At 30.2% G+C, this 18976-nt stretch overlaps 1 protein-coding gene across 1 annotated transcript in view; it reads right to left on the bottom strand.

Annotated features, from left to right (window-relative positions):
• MS3_00007778 (uncharacterized protein) overlaps positions 1–18976 on the bottom strand; it is a gene marked incomplete at both ends in the record, with an annotated part of 76064 nt that overhangs the window by 19802 nt on the left and 37286 nt on the right. Inside the window, 3 exons of the mRNA XM_035729863.2 lie at positions 1817–1979; positions 4298–4621; positions 5735–6010. Of these exons, the coding sequence (XP_035585348.2) occupies positions 1817–1979; positions 4298–4621; positions 5735–6010 (763 nt within the window). The remainder of the gene's footprint in view (positions 1–1816; positions 1980–4297; positions 4622–5734; positions 6011–18976) is intronic.

Here is an 18976-nt window from a genome sequence, read left to right as displayed (position 1 = left end):
AGTTCAAATCATCTAATTGATTCTGAGCTGTCCATTTTATTCTGTGTTTCCCCTCAGATATCGAGGTCTTAATAAACTAGTTAACCGCCAGAAGAAAGGGGAAAGGGGAGAGTAAACAGCCTTGTCTGACTCCGGTCTTTACTTGGAATGCATCTATCAGCTGTCCTCCATGCACCACTTTGCACTGTAGTCCGTTGTATTAATTCTGTATGATACTGGCGATCTTCTCAGGTACACCATAGTGTCGGAGAAATTTCCGTAAGTTCTTCCTGTACACACTGTCAGACGATTTCTCATAGTCAATAAAGTTGATGTATCGTGAAAATAAACTCAATCAATCAGAAATCATCTGAAGTGATTTTCATATTCACAAAAATTGTTAGGACGTTTAGAAATATTAAAACCTATTCATTAATTGTTGATTGTACTTTATTTATTTTCGAATATTTACCTGTTTATTAACGGTTGACGTGCAATTCTTTACCTAAGCTACTTACTTATTAACAATAATCAACAACATTTGTGTAAATAATTAAATGTGATAACGTACCTTATATCCAAGCCACTCTACTTTAGATTCACGAGAGTTAACTACCTAGTCTAAAAACTCAGAAGGAAATGTCAAAACCTTTGAAACATTTCATTTTTTTTATTTACTAGACAACCGTAAGTAGTTTCCTATAACATACATCAATCATATATTTCGTACTAATAAGTTTAATTACTCTGAACTATCTAGAAAATGAAGTCTTCTAATTGAAAATTTTATAAATTTTATGGCTATTTGTATAATGTTAGGGAATTTTATCAACTTAAATTAATAAGTTTTTGAGAAAAGGGCCACAAATGTTTTATTATTTAGAATGTTTGTATCAAATAACGTAAGTTAATATAAGATATCGGATTATCCACTTTTTTCACTCAGTTACTTAAAGCTAAGAATACCCACAGGAAATTAATCTAGTAAGTGTTATTATCAATACAAATAGAGTATTTCTGAGCTCCTGTTAGAATTAATTTTTTTATGTTCTTAACGCTTTGGTTATGTTTACTAAAATATTCAGAGGAAATTATTAGTTATTTGATAAATTAATCACTAGGTTAAGTGGTAAGCTATCAGAATCATGTAATTTTTGTATCATATTTAAATGTCTCTTAATAAAATATAAATATAATTTTTTTAAATATGTATGAAATGTTTTCCAGTCATCTTCGATGGTGAATATGACTTTTGTCATTTTATTAAGGATAACCAAGTAGGTTTCAATATACAACTTCATTGTATCATGAACATTAGAATATGATTTTTGAAATTCACATTAGAAAGTTCACAATCTAAAAACATTATTGATTTTAAAATAACTAACTACCCTTTACTATGATTTGTGTTTTGAAATAAATGAACTAATACATATAGATATAATGAATTCTGGAAGTTATTCACCAGTGATTTAGCATATACATATTTATATAATGTTGTGGCTAAACAGTTGATATTTTTCTAATTGCAAGCTTTCATTTAACTCATTGATGCTGCCATATCTTTTTCAATTTACATATTACTACTAATTAATTATAAACTTATTTATAGCGTAAATACCTTGGTTTTGTATGTAATATGATTTATTATTTATGATAGATCATTATCTGGAATTTCATGTAAATAAACTCGTATGTAATAAATGTTGAATAATACAAGGAAAAATTGCCACTTTTTAATGGTAACAAAACACACTTTAAATAAAAGCAAAAGAAATTATAAATATCTTATAACTCATTTTAAATTTCAATCTATTAAACTTTTAAAACGTATTACTTTTATTTTTAAGTCCTTTCATTTGTACATCAATTTGCTTTGTAAGTGTTAGCTCATCTTCGGATTGCCTGACTTCAGATCCTTCTGGATAGTTCATCCCATTACCTAGAATTACTTCAAAGTTGCTAATAGTAGATGAGGAACCGATTATATATACTGTGAACTGTAAAATAGATGAAATATTAGTGAATGAAACCGAATGTAACTTTTTATTCTCTGTTTATACTGTTACCGTCTTAGATTACTAAATTCTGATATTAATTTAAAGTGAATGTATCTATAAACTATTCGGGAACATGTTTTTCTGTAAATATTCAAAGTGAGTAGTCAACTCAATTTTTATTAACAGATATATGACAAGGTTCTGCGAGAATTCGGAGTGTCTTTCTTATTACTGAAGTACTTAGAACGTGTCCTCACTTTTGGTTTCAATACAGTGTATTAATTATTTTCTAGATAAGAATATTTCCTAGGAAATTCATGACAACATAGAAATACTAAATATTTCTTGATGTTTATGTTATTTACGTCACTATGTGATATCTTTATAAATGGTGTTTTTATTACAAATAAGTTACAAAATCAATATCGTTTCGTTTGCAAATAAGCAACACTTTACACTGTCAATCATGAACCCGTAATATTTTTGGTAACCTCATCGCTGAAAGTAATGTTTCTTTGATCTATTACTTCATTAATATACCGCCTTATATAGAATACGTTTCTTTCCTTTTCTTGTTTTACTCATAGTGATAACTATTATTTAACTATCATTTATGACTGTTATTTATAATATTTAATATTCTACTGGCTATGACTTTGAAACACCATACACATTTTTCTCAGTGCTTATAAATAAATAAGAGTATTTTCTTATCTTAAATGTTCTGTAACTTCTGTATTTATTAGAATTCATCTACTCATAGCAAAGTTGTGATGAACAAGAACTGTTTTCGTATAGTTCATCCACATTAAATCCTGAAATTAGATATGTGTCGGTTGAGACATGTTAATAAGGTATGTTTCCAAAACTAACCGAAAAACTGTTACCTTATATTACTTCACATCCGTATGTAAGACTTTGTTGTTAAACATTTCAAAGAGATATTGACGTGTGTTATAAGTAAGTTATGTTAGTTAACAAATCTTTTGAACAATATATGATTTATACAACACCGAGATGCACGACAACCAGCAGTTTTAACTGACATACCATCAAACTACAGATATGGATAGATGATAATTTAGAGGGACCAGTTATTAGTCACAATGTATTAAATAAGTTAGATCACTCTATAGAATAAATCGCAGAAATGCATAATTATATGTCATCTATATTGATAGACGATTTCCTAACAGATAGCATATATATGTTTATGAATGTAAATTTTTCGGTTTTATTTCTAATCCTTTAGTTCTTTATTTGACAGAAATGAGAATACATTACGAGTCATTAATCTGCTTTTACTTCAACATATCCTGAATTTTTATTACTTTTATCTTATGACCATTAATTTTGCACAAACGAATTGAAATCAAGTTAATAACCATTATTTCACTTACTCATTAGCTAATTATCGGTTGTTACTAAATATATAACAATGCATTCGTAAACTTAACGCTAAATCTATAATTTTCTTGGGGAAATGATTTTTGGTGTTTTATATTATATCACACATTATCTGTCCAGACTGTATTTATATGACACTCTTAATGTTCTAACTGTTTGGTCAATCAAATAACGAGTTATAAAAAAGGGAAACTGAACAATTCTGGTCTTTCACACTACCTATACATCTAATATTGTTGCCTATTCCTAGAAATACAGTAATGATGACATTTAAAATATGAAATCACTAATTAATGCATAACACAAAGTAATCAAAAAACAACTTTTAAGCCGTACGTATGAATATTCAAGGTTTTTTTATTGAGATTATCAACTAATCAATGTTAGACCACCAGTGAAAGCCTAAAGTCATTGTACGGCCGTTTCGTCTTAGTATGGGACTCCACAACAGTGCGAATCCACGATCTCACACACACCACTGAACTCAGGACCTTCAGTCTCTCACGAAGGCTTAACCTGCACACCGCTGAACCGGAATCCATCGGTGTTAATGTCTAGCTTCAATCAATTCATGATCGTGCGCAACTCTTCATCCATTGCATGCGGTATCACAACCCTATATAGACAAAAAAATTTATTTCACGAAAAATATATGTCTACTACAAAAAACAAATTCAAGACAGTCTATTTACAACTGGTTTCTCCATGATTCGAGATATGGTTTTGAAAAGCTAAGAATATGAAAGACAAATATTTTATAAACTAGAATTTACGTCACACTGTAGAATAATTAACAAGAAGCAATGTTCCCACTCTAAGCATCTACTTTTTAAAGTATTCAACTATTATCTTTACGCTTTAATATAAGGATTTCTTAACCAAATAAAGACGGAATTTGAAACAGAATTTACCGTATAATTTCCGGTTTCAAATGTAAAATATGCTTCTGCTTGAAACAGTAATATATCTCCCGGTACAATGTATGGAAAATTAGATAACATGTTTAATTCTGGTTGAAAAACTGTACATAATTTACGTGATGTGATTGTAGTTGTACTGGTTACCACTGAAATACCGTCAGAAACTTTACAGTTACAAATAAACTGCATTCCATCTACTATTGAATTATTACTCCATAAACCAACAGCAAAACGCAATGTTAAACTATAATTCTCTACAACATTTGGTATATCTATCATTGTGATACTTGATAAATCAACAGCTGTATACGTATTCTGAAAAAAAAATTAAATTCTGGATGAAATATAATAAATAGTGTTAATGAATCAAAAACGCGCACAACATTATGGATGATGCTTGTAACTCTATTTAGTCAGGAATGTGATTCATGTCTTAACTATGAAGTAAGAAACATTCGAATCTATTCGTATAAAGGTTAGTATTCTTTATTCTGAAGTAAAGAAGTTAAAAAGTAAATCCTTTCGTTAATTCAATGTGACAGCTATATGAATGATTACATGTGCTTGTGTTATTAGATTTAAGTACTATAAGCAGTAGATGTTTTTTCCTACTGAACAATTTTAGAGATTATTTTATCAATACTTATTAGTTGAGGTTGTTAAATCATGGACAAACCTCAACTCTTTGCATATCAATATCAAAACTATTTGAAGTTAAACATTAACACCGTTGGATTCCTGCTCAGTGGTCTTGAGGTTAATCGCTCGCGCGCGAGACCGAAGATCCTAGTTTGGAATCACGCAAGCAGGATTGTGAATGTGCTCTGCTGAGTCCCATATTAGGACAAAATGGCCATTCGATGCTTTTTTGAAAGTCATTACCTAATAAATTATTTAAAAATATATATTATTTTATTATTAGTCTATATTTCTCATAATATATGTTAGAAATTCTATTAACATAATCTTGAGTATCTTTCGATATATCTTTTATTAATTCTGAATTTGATAAGATAGGCTTGTTTTGTTTTTCTTTTGATGAGAAATGTAAGATGATATTATTTTTGAATTATGTAAGGTTCTCACTAAAGGATGTATAACATCTATATCCTTATGATATCCAGTTCATAAAAATTGTTATTCATCATTTACGATCAAATTATTCAATTTATTTTTTATAACAGATTCCATTTAATAATCGGATTGTTTGTCGTTAGAAATACAGAAATGAAATATGATTTAATCCTTTCATCTAAAAAAAACTACTAGCAAAGATAAATGTGAAATTCATTATAGGGAAGTTCATAAAACCACATGTATTTTTTACTGAACATTATCCACATTATGACATAGATTAACAAATAAACCTAATGTCTTACTTCTTATTAATACATGCGCACATAACTAACACCAAAATATATAGTTTACTTTGTATTCGTAATCAGTTTCTATAGTCGTGTTTCGTACGCCAATTGAAAAATCCCTGTTTGAAACTCTTACTCCAATATATGAAATATCAATAAATTCAACAAAACCGTAGATTATAGTATCTTTAGTAGGACCAAACAATTCAACTGTTATTGCAGTTGTACCAGCAGGTAGACCAAGCTGAACACTTAGTGCTATTACTTCAGTCGGACACAATGTATTGGTAGCTGCATCACTTCTCGTCACGAGAAGTTGTAGGTTTGAAGGGTTCACACTCTAAAATTATTCATCAAATATTGTTTTGATGGAATTCTGATATTAGAATGTTTGTGAAAAATAATCACGATATTATAATTAAATATAGCATCACATTTACAATAAAGGTTTTATATGTAAGAATTCTACAGAATATTATGAATCTGGAATCAGGACTGCTGAAATAACTTGAATTCCAGACGAATCTCCACTTTGGCTAGTAAACGGCTGAATTGAAATTTCATTTCATTCGCGTTCCATTACATCTTATTTATATTGTTGTCGTATTAATGTTACTGTTAAAAAGACTGTGGTTATCGTTTACTTTGGGAGCCCAATCCAATATTGGATTTCATTCCGAAAATTATAATCAAGTATGATAATTCTTAATACTTTTTTCTTCTATGACTACAGCAAAGTTCAACCATTTATTTTATATTTTTCTCTATGGTTATCTATCGATCTCGAGAAGTAATGCACATATATCTAATAATATACTCAAAAATGCTGTTATCCTGGATTGGGAAATAATTCTTATATGAGAACGTTGTTGGTTCTAGATTTCGATATCATTTAAGTGTTATTTACTTCAAGTATTGTTATGTTAATAATTGTAATTTTTACTGATGTAACTTTCTGAGGGCAAGTAAACCCAAAAATCGTTATACAATTCAGTTCTATAAATTTAAATGTCTTAGGGATATATGGTTTTATAGAATTATTTGTTAATTATATATGTAAGTAATTGGCTTACAGTATCTTCTAGTGTTTAACCTTATTTTAGACAGTAATCTAGATATATTTTACTTTGTTGGATCTGACAAACCAACAGAGGTTTTGTATTGAATCGCCTCCATGGAAGTCATTTCAATGATTTCCACACTTTCGGAATGAAAATAAACATCCCAACTCAGCTATCCAATGACGTCAAGAAGTCAGTTGTTTTACACAGATAATTCTAAAGTCAGAAGAATATTGACAAATGCAGTATACTTCATTTCATACAGTTTGTTAAGGTATGTGAAGGTGATTATTAGCAGGTGGTTTATATTTTTTACATCTAACTGCTAAACGATTCAACAAACCATAGATTAGGTAATCAAATCAAACGTATTAGTGACTCCATGTTAAGCACTAAATTAATTTGATCGACTATGAAATTAGTATACGAGAACAGCTAAAAATCTCCTTTCATGCTTTTACACTAAATTTTTAATCTCAGTTGTGGAAAACCAATACATGAAAAATTTCTACACCTTTTAGTTTATAGTAATGTTTGACTGTTTAATATACAGGATTTCGCATTCATGTGAGATTTTGGACGAACTAAGGCAAGGGTTGGCTTTTGCATTTTCAAACGCTTTACCCATATTTTGCTGATTATTAATTAAATCTTAATACGGCACTAAAATCCACCACACGATAGATTAGTTTATTCACAAAGTTCTTTTCCTTTAACTGGAGATCGAAAATGTGTTTCAAAGGTAACTCTGTCAAAACAAAAAAATGGTTAATTTTACTCAAAAACGGTACGCACCCTCCTAAGCCTCTCCAGATGGAAATCATCGTTTTGGGACTTCGACTGTTTTCCTTGTTGATCTTTCGTAAAATAATTCCAGGAGATGACAATTCGCGATGAATCCATTTCCTTATTTGGTCTGACATATAATTTTACAGTCATGTAAATTTTGTGATGTATCAGCTTTGGCCAATTAAAATTGTTAAGGGGACTAAAGCGAATGAAACCTGTACCGTTTTCTACATAAATTGGATAGTTATAATGTTGGACTCCTCCAAGTAAAAAAAATAATTGCCCACATTCCTCTATTTGATCACTTCGTACATCTCGAAATGTAAGTTGTCCAATAATTTTGTTTGGAATGCCGATAGAACTTGGTGACACAGTAATTTTAAAACTATCTGAGGTAAAACGAATATTATCTAAAACTGGATAGAAGCAATCACCAAGTATAATGTGATGTCTTGATATATCAGAAGTTGAATGGTTAACTGTGGCGCCAACTTAAATACACGCCGCAAGTTTAAAATAAATATTAAATATTTCGAACACAGTCAGTTCAAGCCAAACAACTTTAAATATTATTGGAATGAACAGTTTGTGTTATTATTTTCTTGTGACTAGTTTCCGGTAGTGTTTATTGATATCTATGTTACTGGTTATACTTTTAAATAATTTCATTTATTTCTGTTTATAAAATGAAGAATGATTTACTTGTTATGTTAGCAACTAATTAAGACAAGCTTTTAGAAACGTAAATGAAACGTTTCATCTTATAACTTATATGATTATTCTTCGTAACTTCAATATATTTCAAGAAGTGCATCATGAAAACCAAATCACTTCTAGGCTATTAATTATCTCGACGAATATGATTTAGAAATGATCTTAGTTTACCATTTCATAAGTTTATTAAAAACTAGGGTTTCGGGAGGTCGATATAATTCAGAATTCAACAAGAATTTATTGCTTTTAATGGGCATGAAATAAGGTCTTTCGACATCCATCTAACTAAATAGTGATTTTATAGTTATATAATTTGAATTTGATATAAATAAAAAGTCATAGGACTTGAGGAAATAAATGTTGCTTTTATTTTGAACTGAACGTTTCGTAAATATTTCTATTTTGTCTCCAAACGGTTAACATATGGACTAACTTGTTATCATTGTGTCAAGTTTCAATCATGAAGATCGAGTCATACTCCATACTGTTCAAGATTATTAACACATTGTAAATTCCAAAAACTTAATGTTAGTCTATTAATTTTACATGCTTTTTATTTGTACACATGCTGTTGCAGTTATACAACATTGATCATTATAATGTACGCAATATAATCTAGTATTATCATCTTTGCATTATACCATCATGTTTATTTATGGTTTATATTTCTTCACACAATTAAAACTAAAAATTCCATATACACCTTTTGCTCCAATCAATAATAGAAGTTTCCTTATGTCTTGTATGTTACTTTGAATCGTGTTACATACTTCATAAAACATCAATACTTGAAACCACTCAAAATTGCTTTCTCGTCCACAATTTGGGATCAGTGATCAAAAAGCTTTACGCGATCACATTATAATCATTTATAATTACAATGGGATGATTATGATCTATAGGAAATGAGATAACGATGAAAATATTTTGATTAGTGCGAAATCTGTTCTTAGTAAACGAAAGTTGTTTTACATGTAACTTAAATGACTTCACTAACCTGATACTTCGCAAAATTTGCCTACCCAACAGTTATCGCATACACATTTCTTCTGATTGCATACACCATGTTCACATCTTCATTTGATCATATTGATTGATCATGTTATTTTTTAATGAAGATGAGAAAGTTATTTCGTCATGAAACAAAAAAGAATTTCAATATACACACAGTTTCTCTAAAACGTCTACTTACTACCGATAATAATATCGTGATCAAATGATTGATATGAGATTTTTAAAATAACCCATAGTGTCATTGAATAAGAAAAGGAGAATTCAGCTAAGAAAATTTTCTTTTCGACGAAATCATTTACTTAAGCTGTACATTCGTATATATAGTTATATGGAAAATATATATCGATAGAAGGATAGAAAGGATTGTATCACAAAAATGTTGGATTCGAGAATAAATAACAAATAAGGTTAACGTACTAATCAAGGGGTAAGGAAGAACAGAATTTATGGGTCAGATAATAGTCCATTTGGCAGATATGAAGAAAAGCCACAAACATTGGCAATCCACAAACTCAAGCCTGAACTTTGCGTGCAGAAACGATTTGTCCAACCTCTCATTCTTCCTTGGCCCTAATTCCCTTAATGGATATGTTTCTGTGTTGGTGTTTTTTTCCGTTGTCTTGGTTGTTTTTCTGCACTTTTATCTAAGTATTATCGATATTTTTTAAATTATTATTTTGCATTTTAAACTCTAATCATTGATTATTATTACCTTATACAAGTTTTCTTTATTATCATTCAGTTTATTATTATGACCTTTGTTGTTTGTGGCTTTTCTTCATATCTGCCAAATGGACTATTATCTGACCCATAAATTCTGTTCTTCCTTACCCCTTGATTAGTACGTTAACCTCATTTGTTATTTATTCTCGAATCCAACTTTTTGTGATACAATCCTTTCTATCCTTCTATCGATATATATTTTCCATATAACTATATATACGAATGTACAGCTTAAGTAAATGATTTCGTCGAAAAGAAAATTTTCTTAGCTGAATTCTCTTTTCTTATTCAATGATATAAAATTTATCTTGTATGTTCAAAATAATTTAGGTTTGAAAACAATGGTTTGTTTAGATACTTTATTAAGACTTCGTGATTAATTTTAAAAGTAAATAAAAACAAAACTGCCTGTCTTTTTGTTATTTGATTTGGTTTTTTGAAGAGTTAAGGGTATATATATATATATATATATATATATATATATATATATATATATATATATATGAATGGCACTTGTGTAAAACACGAGGAATGTTGCCGGGTATTCACATATTACATATACAGAGCCTTCGGTCGTCCATTTGTAGCTTTCGGTATGTTTTGCAATCTGAACTGTTTTCTGGTATGGTCTCCAAGTGTTATGCCAACGCTGTGTTTTCGATGCACTGAAACTCTTCATTCCATCTGATAATCATTGCAACCTCGACGACACATTCCGTCACACGTTACTTATTAATACCCCTGTGAGTGACGTCTACTACACTTATACTATATTTAATAAGAGCACAATTAGTAAGTTTACTAATTTTATTCCCCCTCTCTCCAAAGAATAATAGTTTTGAAATATTTATTTTCTCAACACCACAGTTTAATGTTTGAGCTTATGAGGCTTTTAATATTTTGCGAAACTTATTAACAATCATTTAAGTAGTACGTGTTCTGAAATGTTTCCCTTTCATCACAGATCAAATGGTTAGTTTTTATTTCATAAAAAGTTTCAGCTGATGGGAAAGTGACTACCAAAAGAAGAATTTCGAATTTTTATTTAAATTTTGTTATTTTCTAGAAAAGATAGTAAATTTTCGAAAAAAGTATTTAAACAACGTTTAACCAAGCCAATTCGTAGGAATTGAATTTAAATATCTAGAATCAAAGTTTGGAACTTAAAAATCTTACAATTCATATTATGTTACGTAGCGTTTTGTCAAACTAACTACGAACATATTCGTATAAGTACACATAATTCATAATGACTGGGTTCAACCAAAGTCTACATTTAAAATTGTGCATTACATCATTTAACTAATTAATATCTTTTTATTGCTCATAGAACAGAAATCTTCACTCAATTTTCAGTTTAAGAGAAACCTGTTTCTATATCTCTACCAATAGTCTAAAACTCTAATTCTCAATATCGATATAAATAAATTTATTCATATTTTATTGATATTGTTTATAATACATAAAGATATGATACAACGGTTGACTATTATATCTAAGGTTTGGAATACTTTCAAAGGTATCTTTGAAATCTAAAGAACATCAAACTATGAAAAATATAATAAAATTCATGGATTACTAAGCATAAATTATATCAAAATGATTTATTTATTTACCTTTTAAATGGGCAAACATTTTTTTGATTAGCTAATACGTCAAGATGATCTGTGGATAAACCCTGAATAAAGACTTATATTTCCATGAAATTATTCATCAATTTGCAAATCATACTTTTGATCATGATTAATATTATATTCATAGACAGTAGTATTTTCTGATAATTCATCATTAGTAGGGATGAATAAAAGTTTGGTCAGTAAAACTATGATTTTATTTTTTGTTTTATAAACTTTATATTAGCTGAAGAAGAATCAAATAAAATAGTTGCTATGGTGAATAGTTTAAATAACAATAGTTTTAGGAAACATAAGAATTAGTTAGGAAGTTTCCGATTGTTATAGAATAAAATGATAATTACTTTGTAATACATAAACATTATATTCTTTACTGTTAATTTTCAATATAATAAACATATTCTTCTTTTGTTTTAATTCACAAACAAAACGTTTATATCAATATCAATTAAAAGTAATAAAAGTTAAATTTTCTAATTTTTTGAAATAAAAGAAAATCTTCTGTAAATTAATGAATGCTTTCTCTTTTTCACACAATAATTGTATACTACTTATATAAATGTTAGATTTTAGATAATTCTCCCAACAATACATTTCTTTTAATTGGATATACAATTGAAAAAGAAAATTAGCTCTCATTCATTTGTTATTAATGAATTTTATTGTATCTATTTAATGCATGTTTTAAAAACTTTCATAGTAGATAAATTTGATGTTTTTAACATTTATACATGATGTGAATTGTTACAATTGAAAAGGGAGCTTTCCACTTATGACTTTGTTTCAATGATGGTTATTCCATTGATAATCTAATAAATCTATAGATCAATAGATCGAGTGAAATGTTAATCAGGTCATTTTTTAAACTAACGAAATCCTAGTCTAATAAAACAAGGCTATAATATCAATGATGCATCTAGTTGAGTTTGTTCATCAGTTTGGAAGTCCCTGTGAGGTTAGTTATATCAGTTGTATCTAAAGGGCTCTGTCATTAGCAGATCGTTAACATGTACCAGTATAATAAGGAGAAGGAATCACTATGTCTGTAAGCAGTGTCATTCTCTTTCACTTTACTGATAATAAACACCGCACAAAGATTGAAGATTTCCTACGAGTTTTATATAAAGTCCGATGTACGATGCTTAAACGTAAAAGATTAAGTCTCTTCTACATAGCAGAAAGGAATTAGCAACAACTCAAGAAAACCACATTTATCCGCATATAAGATATATCGGTCTTGTTGTTAGCCTTGGTTTTCAGAGGGAATGTCCTATTTTTAATCAAATTTTATCAAAAGAAATCATAAATTTTCTTTCCCCTATTCTTTCATTGAGATTTGTACCAACTCCCTTCTATGACAAATTCTTATTTTCAATTATAAATTCATCTTAACATGGCATTAATAATTACTGTTATTATTGCTATTAGTATCATTGTAAACAGAGGACAACATCTATTTTATTAATGAAAGATAAGTGAATGAAATCTTTGCACGGCCGCGTTTTCAAATAAATACATATAAGTATTTTCAATGCTTATATATATAAAAAAAAAGACTAACATATACTAAACGTTTATTGTGATTTCTGAACCCTAGTGATGAGGATTTTTTAGGTGTGACTAAACAAATTTAAAAAAATAAGCGATTGGTTAACTAGTTTTTTGAAAATGTGTGCCCATATGTTAAGATACTTTGTCACGATTGGAAAGCTACTCATGAACACATCTGTGCTCGTGACAACATTCAGAAAAATACATCTAGTGCGTTGTAAGTTATTAACGTTCATAGTTTAGAGAAAAGCTGATCAGTCGAAGAATATTTACATTTTATATCAGTTTTCAGAAATCAGTAACCAATATTTACCATTTTGAAACTAATCATTTTAGTGTGGGGTTGTGGAAATTGTTCCATTAGAAAAAATAAGATGAACAAATTTTTACAAAACAAAAAATACAAAACTGATCGTGCGATAAGTGATAATCGAATAATATTAGACAATTAATAAAATGTATAAATTACTGGTAACAAGAAAATAGATTACATAATTAAATATGATAATTAGAAAGTACATACTGATGGCAATGAGGAAAAATAGCAGTAATGATAAGTAGTATGACATTAACAAACATTCGGAAATAAGAATTAGTAAACGGAATACACCCATTGAGATATTAAATAAAAAACATCGGTTCAGTGATGAGTTATCGCATATATATATATATATATATATATATATATATATATATATATATATATATATATATATATACTTATTTTTCAGGATGGTAATAATTACAATAAATGCAATTATTTCAATAGTTGAAATCATGAGCCAATTGAAGCTAGACCACCATGGAAAACCTGCAAGCACTGAACGGCTGTTTCGTCTTAGTATGCGACTCCCCAGCAGTGCGCATCTACGATCCCACCTTCCACCACGAGATTCGGACGCGGGACCTATCAGTCTCGCGCGTGGGCGCTTAACCATTGGACCACTGAGCCGGCATCCAACGGAACGGCCATCCAGTGCATCCAGATTTTCCATGGTGGTCTAGCTTCAATTGACTCGTGATTTTAATTATTTAAATTACTAAAATTTCTACAAAATCCCTTCTGAAAATGCAATTATGATGATAGTAAACTTCTGTTAGACATATTAACGGTGAGGTAGAATAAAGAAAGTTATTAAAAGAATTTTTTTAACCAAGGAAACTAATAATAGTTTGGTTGTTGAGAGTTTAAATATTCATCATAGAGATAGTTAGGGAAATTATCATTGGGAAAGGACGGCTCAGCATGATAAGATAAAATGTAATTAGGAGGATCGTAGAAACAGAAATAAACCAGTTGGACATAAAAAGTTCAAGGAAAAGATGGAAGGGAATCAGATGACTGTAAAGGATGAAGAGTATGAAGGAAGAAATGATGAGACATTAAGACCATGGTGGAAGAAGAGGTTGTGCCAACCACTTTTGCACACAAAATTCTGGTTTTCCCAAATGTATGCGTATCACTTCGGTAAAGTTAACAAGATGCAATATAACTGCCATTGGCAGACTTCAAATTACCTTGTAGATGACTTTGAACTCAGAGTTTGTCTTGACTGGATGACCTGTGTTCACAAGGTGTTGGATTATTGAACGGTTTCCGCCGCATTTTGGTCATGCCAGGTAATGTCCTTGAATTCGTTTGGATAAAGTACGCACCGAACGACCTATATATCTGGCTCCACATAAGCACAAAAATTGGTAAATGCATATTGTGTTGGTCAGATGAGATAATTAATTCCTAAAATTATTGATAAGCAATAATCAGCTGGAGAATACTACTCGCAACGTTGCTGCGAAGAAAGTGCTTTTTAAAGACTCTGGTAATTCTCCTCTTTAAGACGTTTGTAGCTCTACCAACCTTAAAATGGAAGTTCATGAACATTTATCTGGACGTATTATAAAAAGTCTTTATTGTTTGTAAGTAGTTTTGGTTGGGTTTCTATGTTCTTTCGCTCGAAGAATTTTACCTGTTACTTTTATACTAATATACTGGTTGCAGCTATCGAGAACAGTAGATTGGAAATGTTGGGATTCTCGATCAGATAATGTACGAATATCATTTGTTTGTTTGATTAAATTCTCAAATTGAACATGTGTGTGAAGTTTATTAGTTTTTTAATTTGTCAAAGAATTTTGTTTGTAGAGATGAGGCTATAGTGACTCACGTGCAAATGAGTTTAGTCTCATCTAACGCAGTTAAGCCCTTTTGCTAACTCATTTAGCGGACAAAGTCATCCGCACTATAACAACTTATTGTACTCTTATTATTTTTTACTTGTATGAAATACGTATGCTTGAATATTGCTTACGGCCTACGCATTTATTCACTCTGCTAGTCTTACTACTAACCGCTTATTTGATTCAATTACTCTTCATTTCACATGGTATATATATGTCCATGTTATTCATATTCAACACTCACTCACTCACACACTCCCGTCTCGCTCTTGCTATGGCTCTCGCTCGCTTGCTTGCCTTTCAGCACAACTCTTCTATGCTTGTTTAACGCATCTGTACATTTGGATATATGTGTGTGGTCTCGCAATAAAAGTAATCAACACTTCGTATTTGCCTTCTGATTAATATACCGTTGGGACGTTATATAGAACGGTTATCAAGACGAGCTGTATACGAAGTTTAGAGATTATATCGAATACCGACCACCACAAGGCTTCTAATTGTACATTTGTTAAGGATACTGAAGAATGATTAAACACATATCTCTCACAATTGTTCAGAAATTTATGTTATGCTTCGATAATTTCGTGTTTTTGTCGTAACTCTGATAACATATTCGGTGGAAGGATAGTGTTCGTCGGGTGATAACTCATATAGCACAGGAGGTCTTGGCGAAATATTGGATTCTGTTAACGGGATGCGTGAACAAATAGAATCGATAACATTTTGTACATGGTGTTTAAAAGATTTTAAGTTTGGATAAATATAGTTTTTTTGAGAATATTCCAGTAGCATTTTGGATATTTGTGCACAATAACTTAAAAGTATATTCGTTGTTTATATGTTAGTATTCTGACTCAAAAACATTCTATGGTTTTATCATATTAGTCATGGATTTGTGAGTGAAGTGTCTGAAGAAGTCATCATAAACTATTGCTCGCTAAAATATTTTTTTGTTTTACAACTAGAATGTTCTTACAACTAATTTTGGAGTGCGATTCCAAATTTTATCAGCAATTTGTTATTTGAATGATTTTTTAAAGACATCAAAATTCTTGAAATTTATTATGATACTTGTATTTATTTATGTATAGATCTGACTTTGCAAGACCTTGGTATTTGGAGATTATTCATCCGAATAAGTTAGATGATTATATTGTTATTGAATAATATAATCACTGAGTCAATCGAAAGTGAATAAAACAGAAACCAAAAATTGACAATCAAAAATCTTTTAATGGCAACTGCATGTTATTAACCAAGAAATAGGTTTATTTACTAAGGTACATATATATATATATATATATCAGATGGGTTTTGTGAATATTATAGTAATTTCAGTGGTTAAGATCATGAGTCAATTGAAGCTAGACCACCACGGAAAACCTGGAAGCACCGGACGGTCGTTTCGTCCTATTGTGGGACTCCTCAGAGGTGCGCATCCACGACCTCGCCTCCTAAGAGATACGAACCCAGGACCTACTGGTTTCGCGCGCGAGCACTTAACCACTAGAGCACTGAGCCGGCACCCAATGGTGTTTATGTCTAACTTCAACTAATCCACGAAACTGAGCGACACATCCACCATTGTCTTCAGTGAGTGACTATCTCACAACAGTGCTTCCAGGTTTTCCATGGTGGTCTAGCTTCAACTGACTCATGATCTTAACCATTGAAATTAGTATATATATATATATATATATATATATATATATATATCGGTTAATCCTAGTAAACTATCTCCACTGCAATTCTTCTGGCTGAGAATCTAGTCGGGAACTTTGGCACAGGAATTCTGTATATCATTATCAGTCTTGGACACCGCGCGTCATAACACATACCTACACTGTATACGTCGTATTGTTGATAAAATAATATTCACTTCTCATAATAGATCGGTTATGCTTCATTAACTACAATTCTAACTACTAATATTGTGCTCTTCTTAATATTTCATCAATTATTATTGAGACAACAAAGAAACTGATGTATTTCCTATTGAAAAATTAAATCTTATAAACGTACATTCAGTTATTGAATGGTCTCACACTGAATCTATCTTTTGATATCATATTAACATCCTAAATAACAAAATAACTGAGAAAATTGTAAATAATCTTTTGTGTGTGATTAGTCACTTTACAAAACTTTTCACCTTAGTTTATTCTCAAACAGTTATCAGAAATTATAAAATACATTTCGAATTATACATATAAAATGCGCATGAACTGGAGTGGACGTAATAAAAGTATATACTTGCATTTTACTCTTGCTAACACAAGATTTTGCTGTTGTGAAACATGTTAGCTGCTGAAAATGCACAAAGTATGATAATACTTAATTTTGACGACCAGGACGCGTGTTTTGTTCTATTTGGTACCCATCAGCTCGTTGTACTTGATCGCACAAATGAATTAAATATAAGCACTTTTTTATAAAATGTCTTTTTGAAAGTATTCTTGACTATACACACACAAACCACAAAAGTTATAATAACGATTAATCCTTGGTATGCACTGGATAAAAACAGGTCAACTAATGATTCATTTATAAATAAATTCTTCAATATCTTTATAATTTGACAATGTTACCTTCCTTCACTATAAAAATGTTTAAGATAATGTGATTTACTTTTACACTCACATGCTGGTTCATATTAGTTGCTTATATACTTAATGTGCTTATCAAATATTTGTCCTATCAGAATATGAAATTCAGCTAGAAAAAATCATTTGTTTAGTATTCAAAGGATTATTAAAGATAAGATTATAGATTCTTCAACATTTATTTAAGCTTTATTGATCACTGCTTAATTAAACACTATCAACGGTTAATTTCTGCCCTCGCTTGCCCTAAAATCTAACAAAGCTTGAGAAGGAGCATCTTTGTAATTCGACAAAGTTAACTAATATTACTCAGTTAATTACAATCTTAAAATAACTAAAACTAGTGTTTACCATTCCAATGCTCACTTGTTTTTAAGCATAATAATGCATGGATGACTTGGGACATATAACAGACATATTCTCTCAGTTAATTTACAATAGGTCAAATTTGACTGTCAGTGGAATCCAGAACGCGTATTTGATCCAAATTGGGACATGTCAGCTGGATGCGTTTGTGTTTGAATTGATGCTTATTCCGGGACTCGAACCAAGTACAGAATCATCCAAGTAGTTACTGATTTCAGATACCCGCTCACTTGTGTAACGGATATGGGTATCCATTCAATTTGGAATGACATGCATTATTATGTTGTTTATATTTGGACTAAAATTCGCCCAGCCTTGGGTAGTATATGGGTATCCAGTGCGAATTGCCCCGATATAGACATTATGATTTTAGTTAATATAGAATATATGGATTAAACATCAATTCTAATATTCAGGTCTCAAGTAGGACGAAACGCGCGTCCTGGATTTCACCGCTAGCCGCTATCCATTTCTGTTCATTGTTTATTTGGCTGGATAAGCTGAGTCTTATTTCGTTTAGCGATTTGGCTGTTAACCCGAAATCCATATGCCATACGATTTATTCACATTTGATTTTTCCATTGTTCATCCGTTTAGCATTAACCATGTGTAAACCGAAAAAATATCAAGAATTATCGTATTATATATGTTATATAGCATTTTTATCAGA

This window comes from Schistosoma haematobium, chromosome 4, assembly GCF_000699445.3.
Source record: "Schistosoma haematobium chromosome 4, whole genome shotgun sequence".
Classification (NCBI taxonomy): domain Eukaryota; kingdom Metazoa; phylum Platyhelminthes; class Trematoda; order Strigeidida; family Schistosomatidae; genus Schistosoma; species Schistosoma haematobium.
Note: the sequence above shows the minus strand (reverse complement) of the source record. Positions and strands in the feature narration are given on the sequence as shown.